The 17,267-nt window shown below is 52.8% G+C and overlaps 2 protein-coding genes across 4 annotated transcripts in view; both read right to left on the reverse strand.

The window, feature by feature from the left end:
* Window positions 1–1,386: 1,386 nt before the first annotated feature.
* UCP3 (uncoupling protein 3) lies at window positions 1,387–12,239 on the reverse strand. The gene is made up of 7 exons (XM_061139809.1): window positions 12,118–12,239; window positions 7,895–8,114; window positions 7,193–7,403; window positions 6,734–6,934; window positions 5,534–5,635; window positions 4,654–4,834; window positions 1,387–2,275 (listed from the first exon to the last, which is right to left on the reverse strand). The coding sequence occupies exons 2-7, from the start codon at window positions 8,018–8,020 to the stop codon at window positions 2,161–2,163; spliced, it is 936 nt and encodes a 311-aa protein (XP_060995792.1). The 5' UTR covers window positions 8,021–8,114; window positions 12,118–12,239; the 3' UTR covers window positions 1,387–2,160.
* Window positions 12,240–15,500: 3,261 nt separating this feature from the next.
* C2CD3 (C2 domain containing 3 centriole elongation regulator) overlaps window positions 15,501–17,267 on the reverse strand; it is a 118,781-nt gene continuing 117,014 nt past the window's right edge. For all 3 annotated transcript variants that reach the window (XM_061150019.1, XM_061150027.1, XM_061150052.1), the window contains one exon: window positions 15,501–16,275. In XM_061150019.1, coding sequence (XP_061006002.1) covers window positions 16,135–16,275 — 141 coding nt within the window. In that variant the 3' untranslated portion in view covers window positions 15,501–16,134. The remainder of the gene's footprint in view (window positions 16,276–17,267) is intronic.

Genomic DNA, 17,267 nt, shown 5'->3' on the forward strand with positions numbered 1-17,267 from the left:
GGCTTCCTGGTGGCAGAGACAGTGGGAAGTGGCTGGCAGAAGCTGTCTTTTCGTTCTTAAAATCACAGAACTTTATTCTGAGGTCACTTGCTTCCACTTCCGCCTTTAAGAAATGGGGAAAGAGATCTAGTATTTTGTCCAGAAAACCTTAGATGACCTCCCACCGGTCTTGTTTTCCCTCTCCCAAAAATCTGAAAGTCACTGGGTTTCTGATTCCAATCAAAACATCGCTCAGAAGCATTTATCCTGTTTCAGCAGCATCATCTAAATAGTATGCTCTGGCAGATGATGGGTTAATGTTGCCAGATAGAAATTCATGGAAGGCACAGTCCTTGGCCTCTAGCAACTTACAAATCAAGAGCAAGTGTTTAAAAATGATTTGTATTTGCTGTCAAGTGAAAAGAAAAAGTTTTAAATGTGGTTTTTATTTGAAAGCCAAACCAGACATTAAATCAAAATAATTTTTATTTTTTTGGTTTTGCTTGGACTTTCCAGTTTGTATATGTAAATGATCTCAAATTACGATTTAGATTTAGGAAAGTGCTGAAGGTAAGTGGATATTCATTTTTCCCCAGGATGCAGAGGAGTCAGAGTGGGGAGGGAGGGGTGACATCACTGAGCCCTTCCTGTGAGGTGCGGATTGTCCTTCCCACTTCTCTGGAGGACTCTATGATGCAAGGATTCCCCATGGTTAGGTTGCTAGTAACTGTGTGTGTGTGGGTGGGTGAGTGAGGTTGGAACCCAGTTCTGTCATCAGAGCCACACAAGCTGCTAAGAACCAGAAAAAGACTGATCTCCTGGATTCCAGTTATCAACATGAAATATATCCAGTTACGTTTAGGAGAAGGTCATCTGGTTCAAGCCTGCCTTTTATAGATGGAGGAGCCAAACCCTTAAAATGCAGAGCAGCCGGCCTGCAGAAGCGCAGAAGGCAGTGTATGTGTGAGGGGCCAGGCATGGCCCTGCACTGCTGAACAGGATGCCTGAAGTGAGAAAGGGAAATTCCACCTAAGAAAGAGAAGGCAGAAAAGTGACTGTTTTCATTCCCACACTCAAGGTGTGAATTCCTTTATTGAGTCATGATAATTTTCAAAAATTCTGAGTCCTGATACTTTAGACTCTCAGCCCAGCTTTTACCTCTTTGTCCCCAGACTCCACACCCTTCAAGGTGCCTCACAGTCCAGTGGGGGAGTGGGGGCTGCCTGGGAGTGGGGCTCCAGCAGCTGTACACCATTCTCTGTCACCCCTGGCCCCCTGAGTCCCTGGTTCCTTTGGTCTCACCTCTAGGCAACTGTGTCTTTCAAAAACTTCTTCCCTGGCACTTCCTCACTAATCAACAAAATCTTTTCCGAGGCATTGTCCTTTTATGCACACTTGTCCAGAGCTTTTGCTTTTGTAATGTGCTTTTCTGCCCAGCTTCTCACTTGATCCTCATAAACAGCCCAAGGGAGGTAGGAGGAAAGGGATTATTACTCCCATTTTACAGGAAAGGAGACTGAGGCTGCCCTCTTGGTTCTCCAGTGTTGTCAGCGAACATTTATGGGTCTCAGCCTCACACTGGCCCAGCCGTGCTCCTTTGACCCAGTTTCTAGGTTTTCTCTCTTTTGTTTTCTTTCTTACATTTCCCATAATCCCAATGGATTCTACACGCGGACACATAACAAATACAGCTGATGATCTGTGGCTAACCCAAGGCTCCAGTCAGAAGTCTTTGCGTTGCTTTGGTGGTGTCCCACTAGACTCCTTAGCTGATTTCCAAGGTAAATGCGTGCCACTCTTGTTCCATGCTTGCAGTCTTTCCTGTTTATAATTCATCATCTAATCAGATCTTCCAGGGGATATAAGTATGCAAACTTCCGTTTTACCCAAATAGATCTGTTTTGGTTTTTTTTCCTTGCCTAAATGTTAGGCATTCAACCTGATGGATTTCACAAATTAATATAATTTATTTTCCATCTTGTCAGTGCAAAACAAAGGTGTTCTTAAGACAAAGCACTGAAGACCACAATCCTTCCTCCTCTTCTGTCTCTTGAGTCATCATCAAGTAAACAGTTCCGTAAACAAACATGTGTGGGTCTGTGTCCCTGTGGCATGGACCCACTGCTTTATTCCAACCTTAACTGGTTTTGTCCTAGTTAAATACAAAGTAGCCTTGTCTTATCAAAATGGAGAGTCTCGTAGCATCTGGACTTTCATCAAGGCCCGTTTCATCTGCTCGTAGCTGACGAACATCACCACATTCCAGGATCCCAAACGCAAAAAGGAGGGTGTAAATCTGATGAGAGAGACAACCACATGGTCAGGTGGGTGGACTGGAGTCCCGCAGAGATCTGTGTGCCCTCCCCGCTCGGTGCTGGTGTTGAACTCCTGTTAGTCACGAGCACTTCTGAGATGGTTCTGTCATTTTCTTCTCTACTGAAGGAATTTAGGCTGAAGTCAGAGTCAGGCAAGGAAAGAAAACTAGCACTTTGGGCCGGGTTACCGTGTTAGGCGGTTAATTCTCACAGTTTTATCAGGTAGCTGTGATTGCTGCCAGTTTCTCTTCAGAGACCAGGCTGAGATAGCTCTGTTGAAACCACCTGACTCCACTCCGCTGCTGAGTGTTTCTGGGTTCATTTACAACCTAAGCAGCCACCCCTGAGGAGGCCCCTGCCTCCACCTGGAGGCATCGCAAGGGGAAAACAACTTGACGCCAATTTAGCTAATCTCCCAAGAGCCTGCCTGTCCTGTGACAGGGAGAGAATCCTCACCTCAGCTGTGGTTCACCCACTCAGGGAGGAGCCTGGCTCCTGCCCTCCTCTTCAGCCTGTCTCTCCGCTAATCCCCTCCTGGTTCTCTCAGCTCCTGTCAGACCCTTCCTCCCACACCTTTGCCCACGTTGCTCCTTCTGCTTGCTCCTCTCCTTGCCGGGCTGGTTGTTCTTGGCTCTGTGGGACTTGGCTTGGGCACCAGAATCTCACACCAGGGCCTCTCCTGAACCCTCAGCCTGGGCCCCTCACAGGGAAGATGGCATGGGGGCAACACATGTGAACTCTGGGGATGGTCCTGAGTTCAAATCCCAGCTTGACCAGCTTCTTAATCTTTCTCAGCCTCAGTTTACTTACCTGTAACTGGAGGACATTGTCGAGAGGATTCAATGATAATGGACAGGGTTCGGTATTAGTAAATCCTCAATAAATGTCCCCTGCTTGTTAGCTGCTCTTCAAAAGAAGCACAGCACGGGGCCCAGCACCCACGAAGTGCTCAGGGAATGTTTGCCAAGTGAAAGTACAAGCCGAGACAAGTGGGATGAAGAACCTTCTGATGGCGGCACTTATAGGAAAAGAACTGTCAGCTGAAGCTCAGTTCCGTGACATCATCCCGGGGTCAAGGACATGCGTGCTTGTTGGGCCTAATAACGGTGGGTGTCAAAAAACCATCCTCAACGGTGGAGGTACGAGGACCAAGCAAAGAGCTCAGTGTGGGACGGAGTGGGTGATGTCTGAAGGTCAGGGTTTGAGCCGTGGCTCTGCCGTTTAAACTTTGTGAGCTGGGACAAGTTCTGTGACCTTTCTGAGTCTCATTCTCCTCCTCAGTAAATGGGGACAAAGAGCCCAGTTCAGGGGGAGTGTGGAGATAATATATGTGAAGTGTTAACCCGAGTCCTCATGCTTAGTGACTTGGTGGTCATGGTGATTGTTCATAACTTTATTATAGAGAGCTGATTTTGTGCTGGGGACTCTGGGAACTGGAAGATGAATACAGTTGACCCTTGAACAACACAGGTTTGAACTGTGTGGGTCCACTTATACATTATTTTTAAAATGTTAAATACAATGATCTGAGATGGGTTGAATCTGTGGGTGTGGAATGAGGGATGTGCAGAAACCATGGCAACAGAGGAACCGCGTATATGGAGGGCTGACTATAAGTTGTACATGTATTGATATTTTCAACTGCACTGGGTCCATGTCTGTAACCCTGGCATTTGTTCAAGGGTCAGCTGGATAAGCCAGTCTTTAGCTGCAGGGAACTTGTACTGTAGCATGGAGGATCATTTAAACTTACAAATACCATCCTACAAAGTAGGAAGTGGTGGGTACCGTAAAAATGGTATCAAGAAAGTACTGCTGAAGTTCACAGAGGGGGAGAATTTGTACCCGAGAGTGTCACAGAGAAGGTGGTATTTTAACTAGTCTTGAAGGACAGTAAGGTGTAGAGGACGTGGATGGCACAGGAACGGCTTCCATGCAGAGGGAATTGTAAATGCCAAGAATATGTGAAGCACGTCGTGCACATTGGCTGTTGGCAGCGGTGATCCGCAGTGATGGCAGAGGGTCAGGGAAAAGCCTCAGGATTACCAAGCACCTTTCCCTCCTCCTCCCCTGCCTGTGTGTTTAGGGATGCACTTGGATCTATGCCTAGACCCCCTTTTTTTTTCTCAGATAAGCCTCCCTGATCTTCAATTCAGATTTGGTCCCCTCTTTTCAAAAAAATATTTCCTTAGGTCTTTATATTGTAATTTTCTTTTGTGGCATTTATATCTGTGCTGTTCAACACTGCATTTCTAGGTGAACCCATGGCAGACACACTCTACATGGAGGGGAGGAAGGGAAATGGGGAGGGAGGCCTGGTTCTCTAGGAGGGTGTGCTGGTGGCAGGAGGGGAGCTCACCCCTTGTAGAAGGCTGTGGGGCCCTCCTGGGTCACCATCTTCAGCATACAGTTGAAGGGGCTGTGGTACTGGCCTGGGGGTGAGTTCATATACCGCGTCTTCACCACATCCACTGGGGAGGCCACCAGGGTGGCACAGAAGCCAGCTCCAAAGGCAGAGACAAAGTGGCAGGGGAAGTTGTCTGTCGCGGGGTGGGGAAGAGCAGATATTGGGCTGTGAGATGAAGAGGGCCCTTGTTTTCTGTTTCACGTGTGTTCATTGTTTGTCCCTAATGAAACTCAACTCCTTGAGTGTGAGGTTAGTATAGCCCAGTGCTTGTGCTCAGTCATATCTGACTCTTTGTGAGCCCCTGGACAGTAGGCCACCAGGTTCCTCTGTCCATGGGATTTCCCCAGGCAAGAATACTGGAGTGGGTACCATTTCCTCTTCCAGGGGATCTTCCTGACCCAGGGATAGAACCCGTATCTCCTGCATTGCAGGCGGATTCTTTACCGTCTGAGTCACCAGGGAAGCCCAAGTATGAGGACAGTGTTTTCCAACTCTCTTGCAGTGCCAAGGTGGAGCTCTTGATAAGGACTCACAAAACTGGGCTGTCCCAGAGTTGGAAGCTAATCCGGCCCAACCACCTCATTAGAGGGAACTGAAGTCAGAGAAGGTGACCCTTGCTTGAAGGTGCACAGGAGTAATGGTGCTGGGCTGGAACCCAGGTCTCTGGCCTCCTGTCTGGGTTTCCTCCTTTCTCATGCTAATGCTGTACTGGGCACCGTGCCTCCCTCCACTCCTTCTAAAGCCCAGTTGCCTGTGGGTGGTGCCCACTCTGTGGAGTCCCAGTCCCCTCCAGACAGTGGGAGGGCTATCTGCCTGGAGCCCAGGGCCTCACCAGTGAGCAGGTGGTAGTCTAGTATCTTCTCCTTGATGATGTCGTAGGTCACCATCTCACCACAGTTGACAATGGCATTCCTCGTGATGTTGGGCAGAATTCCTGTCAGGAAGGGGGTGGGGCTAATGAATGGGAAACAGAAGAAGTGAACCCCCTGGCTGCAAGGCCACAGGCACAGTTGGGGGATATGGTGTCTCATTCCAGTGGTCGAAAGGAGCCCACCCTAGATGGGCAGATTCCACATTTTCCTTTCCGATGTTAAAAACTCTCAGATTATCCATGTCCATCTTAGAGACTTGTGTGTGTTTGGGCCACATTTCAGAGGATAAACTGCAACATCCATCAAAATTCAAATATGCCTCCCTGAGACCTGGCTATAGCTAGAAAAGGAAGCCTTTCTTTGGAAGAGGAATGGTAGGCTTTTGAAACAGTGACAGGGTGCGGCCATGGCAGGGCCCTAAGAGAGGGTTGAGACCACCCGCTGATTTCACAGATGAGGGCTGGGCTCCAGGAAGGCACACAGCAAGTAAGGCTGTGACTCAGGTGTCTTGCCTTTAACCGTCACTGGATCATTGGTTTCTTCTGCAAGATTCATGTGACCCCTGGCCACATGTGGGAGAGACAACATTATTTGTCAAGGTGGTCACCACTCAGACACATAGGGAACCTTAAAGCCTTGTTCCCAAGGAAGCCCCCTCCTCATGACTGCTTCCCCCAGTGGCCTCTGCTTCTTCTCCACGCCCAGCAGTCACCCTTCATAGGCCATTGTTGGGCAGGCCCTTCTCTCCATCTCCACACACCGGGAGCTCATGGGAACTTTGAGGCCCAGCTTTCACATAGCCTCTGCCCCACAACCCCCAAGCCCTCATGGCCTGCACCTCTGTGTGAACCCAGCACATCCTGCCCTGTGGAATGGCTGCTCCTTGATGTGGCCCCTCCCCTCTGTGACTGGGAGCTGTGAGGGTATCCTCTGTTCATTTCTGTCTCCCTCACAGCCCTGCATGTGGTGAAGGGTTGGTAAACTGAACTGAATTTGGGGCAGTATGGCAGGTCAGCTGGCACATTGGGATGTGTTAGGATATTCCTTTAGATCTGCTGGAATAGCCCTGATGGGAGCTCTCTGCTTGCTCAGTTCCCTGTCCCAGCCCTCGGGTGGAGAAGACGCTGCCCAAGACCCCCAAGCCTGGAGCCCAGACCTACCTTTCCACAGGCCCCGAACCCCTTCCTCCCTGGCGATGGTCCTGTAGGCATCCATTGTCCCACTGTACTTCCTGTTGCTCCCCGGCCCAGTATGCATGCTGGCCTGAAAGCGGATCTTTACCACGTCTGTGGGCTGGGCACAGGTCACTGCCATGGCCCCCGTGGTGCAGCCCGCCAAAATCCGGGTAATGATGCTGGAGTCTGGAGAGGAGGAGAGCAAGCGGGCCAGCGTTGTACTACCCTACACCTCTGCAGGCCTGATGCTGGTCTCTGGCGGCTGCCCCTGCCCCATGCCCACCTCTCCCAGGCCAGGGTTCCGGATCCTCCTTGACAGAGGCTGTCTCCTCATGAGCCTCTGTTACCAGCTTCCCATACCCCAGCTGTGCCTCTGAGTCTGCATCGCCCTGATCTCCTGACCTACAGCCTAGATCCTGCTTTGACCCACCACTCAGCACTCACGGTCTGATCCCTTGGGGGTGTAGAACTGCTTGACAGAGTCGTAGAGGCCGATGCGGATGGAGGCGAAGCTCATCTGGCGCTGCAGGCCGGCAACCAGCCCGCTGTAGAGGCTGCGGGGGCCCTCGGTGCGCACCATGGTCAGGATGGTGCCCAGCACCCCACGGTACTGGGCACTCCGGGCCGCCTGGGCCGCCTGGTTCTCCCCCTGGATCTGAGGGACACCCCGCAGAATATGAAGACTTGGGTGGGGGGTGGGCGGGGCTGTGTGCAGGGGGCCCTGCCTGGGGCTGGACCTTGGAACAAGCATGGTCACAGTGTCACATCTCAGTAAAAATGACAGTTCTGTGTAGCAGTTGCCAGCCCACAAACTGTTGTACATAGTGTGGTAAAATGGAGGGTGATGGTTTTTCTCGTTACAAGTTGTCTGTGACTTGCCCAAGCTCACACAGTAATTCCTTACTTCTCACTTTATGGCTTACAAATTAGGGCAAGGCCATATAAGGGCCCTGGCACGTCCTGCCAAGGAATTAAGATCTTGGGTGATGGTGATGAGGGGATGGTGAGGTAGGGTCATGGATAGTGAGTGACCTGCTCAGGGTTCTCTGTGAGGAAGGGCAGGCGGGCAGACGCCGCAGGTGCCCTGGTGGAGAACTCAGCCCCTCCATTGTTGGGAACAGTGACCCTTGGCCAAAGGGCACCTACCTGCAGGCGGACCTTGGCTGTGTCCAGTGGAAAGGTGAGGAGGTCAGCAAAGCAGGCCGCCGTGCCCGCCCCCAGGAACTTCACAGCCGTTGTGGGGGGCCTCTCTGAAGGTTTCAGTCCAACCATGGTCCCAGAGGCTCTGCTTGGTCCCTCCAGGGCCCAGTGGAGGTCCAAGGAGAGAGGCTGCTGCCCAGCCTTGGGCTTCAGTGCATGGAGGGAGCTGCAGGAGACAGGCCAGGGGAGGGCATGGGACCCGTGCCCTCCAGGCCCATCCCCAGGTTCCCCTCAGCACCAGGAGTGGGTTTGTAAGTGAAAAGCCTGAGCAGGGCTGTCTTAGCTGTGTGGATTTGACTTATAAGAACAGGTCACTTTCCTCCCGAATCTCTTGCCATCCTCACCCTGCCCTTTCCCTTCCCCGTTGGAAGTGGTCTTCACTGTATAAAGGCTCAGGCAGAGACAGACCTGGTTCTGACTCCACACCGCAACCCTCTTCTCCTTCCCCAGCCTCAAGCTGCTTCCTGGGAAAGGCCTGCTCCCTGGTGTATGGTTGTTGTTTAGTCACTCAGTCGTGTCCGGCTCTTTGCGACCCCATGGACTGCAACACACCAGGCTTCTCTGTCCTTCAACTATCTCCCAGAGTTTGTTCAAACTCATGTCTATCGAGTCGGTGATGCCATCCAACCATCTCATCCTCTGTCAACCCCTCTCCTTCTGCCTTCAATCTTTCCCAGCATCAGGGTCTTTTCCAATGAGTCAGCTCTTCACATCAGGTGGCCAAAGTATTGGAGCTTCAGCATCAGTCTTTCCAATGGATATTCAGGGTTGATTTCCTTTAGGATTGACGGGTTTGATCTCCTTGCTGTCTAAGGGACTCTCAAGAGTCGTCTCCAGCACCACAGTTCGAAAACATCAATTCTTCAGAGCTTAGCCTTCTTTATAGTCCAACTCACACATCTGTACATGGCTACTGAAACAACTATAGCTTTGACTATATGGACCTTTGTAAGCAAAGTGATGTCTCTATTTTTTAATACGCTGGTGTATGGAGAGCTCGCCCAGCCTTATCACTTTAGGTCCTGCCATCCCAAATCAACATGGTAGGGGTGGGAGGAGAGCCTGGGAAGGTGGGCAAGACTGCAGCAGCTGGAGAAGTGGGAGGGGGCTCCAGGCGCAGGGAAGGGCATCTCTGTGAGACAGTGTGGGGCAGGCTTAGAGGAGGAGGAGGGAATGGCCTCGGGGCATGAGACTCTTGGGGCGGAGCGCTACACACCGTCTCACTGAATTCTCACAACTTGGCTGCGGGGTAGCTTCTCTCCTCTCCCCGCTTTGGGCTCAGAGATGTTGGCCTGCTCAGGGTCACCAGTGTCAGAGCGTGGGTCGCTCCGCTCTCCTAGGCTTGAAACGGTGCTGGAAAGAGGGCAGGATGGTATTTCAATCTATTTTACAGGTGGGAAAAAGAGAGGCTTAAGATGGAGAGAGACTTCCTCAAATTCACAGAACTGCAGCCAGGGTCTTGTGGTGGCAATAAGACCCCCTTCACTGTGCATTCCACTCAGCGGCCCCAATGGATGTGGTAGAATGGATGTCCACCATCTTGCCTTTTTGTTGCGGGTATTCAAAGCCCTTTGAATTATATGCAACCCCACTCTCTGGGGACTTAAGTGCTAAGCATGTGCAACAACAGCTTGGTGAGGAGGTTTGGTGGGCACTGTTGTCCAGGCTGGCAGAGGAAGACAATGCGCCTGGGGAGGCCGAGACCGGTGCCTGTCACAGCCAAGGCTTGGGATCCCCCTGCAGGGCTCGTCCCACAGCCTCTCTCTCTGCTTTTCTGTGTTGCTCCCTGAGGGGCTGATGTGGAGCTGAGCCTGGTTGAGGGGACAGCATGGCAGACTAGCTGAGGGAACACCGTCCTCCTTCCCATTTGCCCAATAGAAGCCCAGCAACTGCCAGGAGGCTTGGTCCCTGGTGGGGAGGCTCTGGCTCCTCTTTTGGGGTGGGAATGCATGTGTCCGAGTGAGTGCAGGAGCAGCTCCCAGTGCCCTCATCCCGTCAGCCTCTCTTCCCTCAGGCCCTGGCCTTTCCCCTGCCCATCTCCCCCTCTGACAGGAGCAGGGCTGCTCAGGGGTCTGAGGGCCTGACTCCCAGGGCGGAGAGGCCCCTGGGTGGTGTGTTCTCTAGTGTCTCTTATTGGTTGTACGAGTGTCCCTTTCCCAAAATGTTTGGTGGCCACCCAGGCTCCAATAGAACCCTGCCGAGTTAGGTATTTTTACTCCGCTCTCAGAGTTAGGAACTGAGGAACAGAGGTGGGACCCCTAGAGCTGTGTGGCTGCACGCTCCTTGCCCTTGGCCCCTGGTGTGGAGTGTTTGTGATGGGCCGGCCCCACTGGGTGGCTTTGAGCACTTCACGAACTGTGCCTTCTGGGCTGGGTCTGTCTCCCTGGGGAGCCTGTGTCCCCAGCCAGTGGGGCTGAACCATCAGATATGACTTCCCTTCGGAACCTCCTTGGTCCTTGGCTGCCTCTGTCCCAGACCTTCTTTAGAATTGGCTCATTTCCCACCCACCCCCGCTTTGGCTGCATGGTATGTGGGATCTTAGTTCCCTGACCAGGGATCGAAACTGTGGCCTCTGCAGTGGAAGCATGGAATCTTAACCATCGGACAGTCAAGGAAGTCCCTAGAATTAGCTTATTAACTGCCGTGATTTATCCCTGGATGGGGGCCCCAAAGCAAGGACAGGAGCTACTTATCCCACTTCTCTGTGCAGCCTGATACCTGGATGGCCTGGGGCCAGAGGGGCCCAGGGAGGACCAGACGACCAAGAGACCCCATGGGCTGAGGTAGGGAAATGGGGGAGAAGCTGAGATGCCCACAGTGTTCTTTGATGGAGGGGCTCAAATGCCCTGGCTGTACTTAATCTAGCGAGAATGGTGGCTGGCTGGTGTTTTCAAGTTGATGAATGACACCATCAGACCTGTGTTCAGGTCAGGCTGGTGTAGGCGTCGGGGCTGGACAGGGAGGGAGCCAGTGGAGGCTCTGAGACCAGTGAGGTTGAAGGAATGGTGCACCAGAGGTGTTGGAGTCTGGCCTTGGTCAGGAGCAGCAGCCAGGAGGCAAGCCGGAACCTGATCCAGAGGCAGTCTTGAGCCCCCCGGGGGGGCGGAGTGGATGGGCGTGGACTCAGGCCGGGTGGGCTTTAGACTTTCAGTGGTCACGTGGGGGCGGGACAAGGGGAGGCCACCAGGGTGGGCAGAGGTAGGGATCCTGGGGCTGGTGCTCCCCAACCTCTTCCTTTATTCCAGCCTCCTGAAAAGGTACTTGGGAAGCCCTAGCGGCCAGGAGACCTATCCCACTGACATAGGTGGAGTGTAGAGCGGAAGTGCCTCCCTGTGCTCTGCTGGGGCACGAGGAACGGGGCATTCCCGCCTTGCACACCCAGAGTAGTGGTGCCCCGTTAACATATGCTGAGCACTTCCCACACCAGACACTGCGCTGAGGGCTTTAGAGGCAGTGACCAGTTCAACCCCTTTATAAGGCTATGAGATAGTTGCTATGATTGTCTGGGTCCAAGGGCCCCGAAGCTTTGAGGGCTTCAGCTAGTCACAAGGCTAGAGGGATGGAGAGGGATTAGAGCCCAGTCTGTCTGGCACCTGCTCCAGTCCCATCTCCCAGAGTCTCAGAGCGAGCTCAGGGTACCTGGAGTCGCTTGTTTACAGACTGGATTCTTGGCCCTCAGCCCAAGATTCAGGTCTGAGCCGGGGCCCTGGGAATCTGCATTAGAAACAAGTTCTCCATGGTGGCTCTGGAGCAGGGATCAGAGTTCGTTCTGAGATGCCCTCGACCCCACCTTCGCGGCAAAGCCTCTCCTGTATGCCCGCTGAGTCGGGGAGCCCCCCTACTCAGGGAGGGGGCCCTCCTGGGGAAAGGGCTTTATGCTCTGGAGGAATTGTGGGGACTCTGGGCCAGACTAAGGAGAAAACCACATCTTATCTTTGGGGATTTGCAAAATCACAGCTGAGGCCGCCAGCAGAGCAAAAGGGAAGTGAGTCCTTGGTGAGTGACAGGAGTAGGGGGTGGAGTCCCAGCCCCAACAGTGCCCTCATCAGGGCTGCCTTTCCCTCATCCTGACTCAGTCTCTACCCGCTGTGTGCCACCAGCTCTGGCTGCCAGCTGCCTTTGGGGAGAACGTGGAGAAGGAAGATGGGTGGAGGAGGGTGGGGTCTTACCTGTAGGGGCAGCCAGGGGGGCGGAAGCATGGGGCCTCTTTAAGGCTCCTCAGGGCTCCGTCCCAGGAGGCGGCAGCAGGGATCTGATCGCCCCTTTGCCATTTGCTGGAGTCTCTGCAGCCTCTGGCTTGGCACCTGTCTTTATACACTCTGGCTGACCTGAAACCTTACCCTGGAGTAGCTACTTGACAGCCTGGTCACTTGACCAGAGGCGGCTGATGCAGGGCAGGGAGGCAAGGGGGGGGAGGTCAGAGTTCCAGACCTGCTTCAGTTCCCTTGACTTGAGCTTCTTTAAAACACCCATTCCAGTTGATGAAAGAAGAGCACCTTTGGGCGATGAGGGTGTATATGGGGTGGTGGGGGTTGGACTTGCCACTTGTGAGAGTCCAAAGGCCAAGGCTGCCATGATGGACTGGTCAGGGCTCCCGTGGGCCTCCTCTTAATAGGAACAATGGTGATGCTAACTCATTTCTTGGTGCCTACTATGTGCTAGAAACTTTACATACATTATTTCTTTCACAACTCTTACAAGGTAGGTACAGTTAGGAGTCTTTTTCTTTCAAAGCTTTATTGAGATATAATTCCCATGCAATTTACCTGTTTAACTGGTACAATTCAGTGGTTTTTAGTGTATTCACAGTTATGCAGCCATCAGTCATCACAAGTTTAGAACATTTTCGTTACCTCCCTCCCCACACATCTCCGTACACATCAACAGTGTCACTTGTTTTCCCTTCCCTCCAACCTAGGATTCCGCCCAGGCAATCATTAATCTACTTTGTCTCTATAGATTTGCTTATCCTGAACATTTCATACAAATCACACGAAATGTGACCTTTTGTGACTGGCTTCTTTTACTTACCATAGTGTTTTCTGAGTTCATCCTTGTTGGATCACGTGTCAGCACTTCATGCCTTTTTATGACTGAGGATTCATGCATTTTAATGCTTAGTTTACAGAGGAGAGAACTGATTGTTAGGGAGAGATAGGGACTTGCCCAGGTCATACAGTTATGTGGCAGGGCCTGACTTCCAGCCTGTAAATGATAATGTACTTTGGACCTATCTGCTGTGAATACTATTCTCTGTGACATGACACTTGGAGGCTTCAGCATGGACACCACTGGAGCTAAAGGGATCTGGGGAGGATGTGTGGGGAAGGGAGGGGAGGCTCCCTTGCAGCAGCCAGTGGCAGGCACTGAGGGTAAGGGTTGGGCAAGTCTGAACCTGGGAACCAGGTGGCCGAAGAAAGAGGGAGGGCAAGGGGCAGGGGAGGAGAGACGGAGAGGTGGAGGGGATGGGAGTTAATCTGGTGGGACAGAGGCCACTTCTAGACTTGGGCGCAGCGTTGTGGCCACAGTACAAGTGGTTACGGGTCCAAATACTCAAGTACCAAGGTCCTCCTCCTCGGGCCAGGCCCTGCCCTAATGTCAACAGAACAGGCAGCTGGGTTAGTCCTATAAGGGGAGCGGCTGCTCGGGTCACTGAGGTGGGGAGGGCTCTGGAAGGTTTTTGGCTCCACCTGAGAATGGCAGTCTGGAGGTGGTGGGGGACTTGCAGCCAGGAGGTGTGGATAGGGGCAGTGGGCCCTGGAGAAACCCAAACTGTGGGCAGCTGAGCTCACGTGGGCCTGGGTGCTGAGGGCAGGGTCAGCCCTGTCTACTTTGGCTCCGTTTCCCCAGAATCCAGCCTGTGCTAGAAGTTCCAAGTTGGTTGCTATGGGTTGAAATCAACCAGCCTCTGGAAGATCGGAAGCACCCCTTTCCAGGGCTCTGTGGTGGGCAGCGGGTGCGCAGAGGGAAGTGGGGAGACACCGGCTGGCTCTGTCGGCTGTGGTGGGAACAAGCCCGCACCTTGTGCCCGCACCCTGTGCCGCGTGCTCGGCAGGGGGCTTCTTAGCTGTTGTTGGGGAAGGCAGCCACCTTCTGGGGAGAAGATGCTGGTAAAGACTCTGTAAGAGTGGAGCGGGGCTCAGACCCCCAGGGTGCCTCTGTGTTACCGGAGGCTGCCCTTGGCCTGAGTAGGAGTCCTTATCCTAACTCGACCCCATTGAGTTGTTTACAGGAGTTGGAGCAGGATTTAGGAATGTTCTTCACCTGAGGTTAAACCTCTCAGGCCTGGACTTCTGATGGCCCTTCTGTAGCTTCTCTGTGGCTTCAAGGCAGGTGGAGACCTGGGCCTTGAAATCTTCACGGCAGCTGGTGAGCTGAGAGAGACACGCTGGGGAGAGGGTGAGCTGGTAGCCTGAAGGTTAGGGGCCCAGATGAACAGATGAAGGGGATACGCTGGTCTGAGGGCCCTTGACTGATGAGGAAGGCAGCCTGTGTTTCCTCTGGGTCCCCTCTGGGGCCCGGCCTGCCGGTCTCACAGTTAGTGGTGAACTCGCCTGTCTACTGACTTGCTCTGGTCAGTGGGGGAGGAGTGGGTGGGGCTGACATTTCCTGAGCTTCCACCAAGGGCCAAGTGCAGGCGAAGCACTTTCACAAATGTCATCTCATTTAAGTTTCGCAGCGACCCACTGAAGCTGGGCTTGTTATCTTGCTTTACAGAGGAGGTGACAGAGGCTCAGACAGAGGTGTAGTCAGGCCTGTGGGCACCTATCAGGAAGCAGCAGAACCAGGCCGCTCTCTGCTCTTCCCCGCTGCTGCATGTGGCCCCAGATGCCCTGCTGGCTTACCCCCGGACTTCAAGGAAGCCTTCTCTGACTGTTCCAGTCCACATGGTTTCCCCCCTGGCAACCTCCCCAAACTCCCTGAATTCACAACACTTAACTGACTGTACCCGGGGCACAGAAGCCTTCTGATGTGTCTGGAGGTGTCTCATGTGGTGACTTACTTCCTAGGTACATGAACAGAGGCAAGTCATGTAAGTCTGTTGAGCTTCAGATTAATTATAAGATGCGAACCACAGTATGTAGATTGTAGAGTTGCTCTGAAGATTGAGATGACCTGTGCTTGAGGGTGGAAAGCAGGGCCCTCCATGTTGTTCCCTCCTCTCCCCTCCCCTCCGCCCCTTTCTAATCCTCTCCACACAGGCCCTGTCTGTAGTAGCTGCTCAAATGTGTGGAGTCTGACAGTCTACGCCAGAGCTATGTACTCATCCCAGAGAGACAGGGGATTCAAGCAAGCCTGTGGCATGAGACCCCTTTACTTGGCTGACAGACTTGAGGAACCAGCAGAGGAAATACTAGGTGTCACCCCAATCTGGACCAACCTAATCTTTGGGAGAGTCAGAGGTCTCGTGGTGACCCTGGCCCCCTGGTTCTAGTTGAGCTTCTCCAAGGGCCAGTATGGTTGTCAAGCTTTCTCTCTGGCTGTTAGAGCACAAACAAATTCCTAACACTCCAGAGGCCAACCCGGTAAACACTTGTGCACAGAACAGAAATACCAGTATTATTTTATTCAAACACAGGCAGGAACAATGACCTTCAGAGCTGGGTAAAAACAATAAGTTAAAAGCATGGTTAGAATTTCAGACAATCGGATAAAAAGTTCGAAGGAGGTAATTTCCCCCTCCTTTCCTACTGATTAATTCAACATAGCATAAAAATTTTACCTATAAAATACCCTTATTCCCAAGCAAATAAACTGGAAGTGGTCCTAGGATTTCCCTGGCTATGCCCGATGCCCAAACTCTCCACCCACCTTCCCCAACCCTTAAGGCAAAAGGGCCCGTCATATTCAGGCAGAGGGTAGGCTCATGTCAGCAGCAGGCTCTGTTGAGGACACTGGGAGGAGTTTCCCAGCTGAAGGATGCCTACTTGGGTCCCCTGGTCAAAAGATGGTGGGCCACCTGGGCACTGGAATCCACTGTGTCCCGCCTTTGTCTCACCATCGGAGGAAGCCGAAGTCCTGGCAGGTGGACACAGCCCCGGTTTGGGATGCTCCTCTAGTCTGGGGTGACTGGTGTCCAGGAACTAGGCTGGTGGTGGTCTCAGGGCTCTCACAGCCCTGAAGGAAGCTGGACAAGGCTGAGGGTGAGTGGGCGGGTCGTCCTTCCCTCAGTCTTTTGGGCTGTCTTAGTCCTTCTGGGAGAGTTGGGAAGAAAATATCCGTGCAATCCTGCGAGTTTCTTCCTCAGGCAGGGTGGGCGGCAGCGAGCTGGGTCTGGGGCGACAAGGCCTTTGGGACAGGGACCCTCTGGTGGCCATGCTCCTGTCCTGGAGAAGAAGAGGTCAGCGGGGTGAGCACTGCGCACACAGCACAGCCTGGAGATGACTCTGACTCCCCTCGTCTCTTGCTCCTTCGGCTGATGCTGGTACAGAGCTGACTGACTGACAAGGCACTCACACACCTGCGTGTGTTTAACCTTCACCTCGACTCTGCAGGCTGCTATGTGGTGCATGGATGGATGAGGACAGTTCAGGTGCAATAAACTCAGGATACACACCCCCCCCAGAGTAGCAGAGCTAAGATGTTCACCGCTGCTCAGACTCCTCAGTGCCTCTGGAGGAGGAGGGGTGGTCTCTCGCTGCATGAGTCTAGACAAGTCATTCGTCCTCTGAAATGTGGGTGTCCTGTGTGTGACCTGCCAGGTGCCATGAAGCACATACCCACGGCCCTGCTACCAAACATTTCCCTGTCTCGGGCTGACGGCTATCACTAATCCCCTCACCTTTAATATTTATTTATTTATTCAGCTACGCTGGGTCTTAGTTGTGGCATGTGGATCTTCAGTCTGCTTTGTTGTAGCATGCAGGATCTTTTTTTTTTTTTTTTAGTTGCAGCATGTGGGATCTAGTTCCCTGACCAGGGATCGAACCTGGGCCCCCTGCACTGGAGCACAGTCTTAGCCGCTGGATCACCAGGGAAGTCCCATTAATTCCTCCTTTAAGGTGAGTGCTTTTGGGTTATGGCATCATGGTTCTTTGGATTCTTTTATGCCTCATCCATTTGTTTAATCAATCCTTTATTTCTGTGCTGGGTTCCTGCTCTGAAGGAGCTTGAAGGATATAAGAAAGCCACCCCAGGCTGGTGGCGGAGAGCAAGGCCCTCGGGCGGAGGTGGAGGCCTGGCAGAGGAAGAGGCAGGTGAACTTGGCTGACTTCACAGTGTGCAGTCTGTCCCGTGGATGGGTATCTCCTCCATGTCCCCACATGCTGGAAGCACACTGTACCACTCCCTAGACAGCAAGAACCAGCTTGGTGGAGAT

This window comes from Dama dama, chromosome 1, assembly GCF_033118175.1.
Source record: "Dama dama isolate Ldn47 chromosome 1, ASM3311817v1, whole genome shotgun sequence".
NCBI lineage: Eukaryota > Metazoa > Chordata > Mammalia > Artiodactyla > Cervidae > Dama > Dama dama.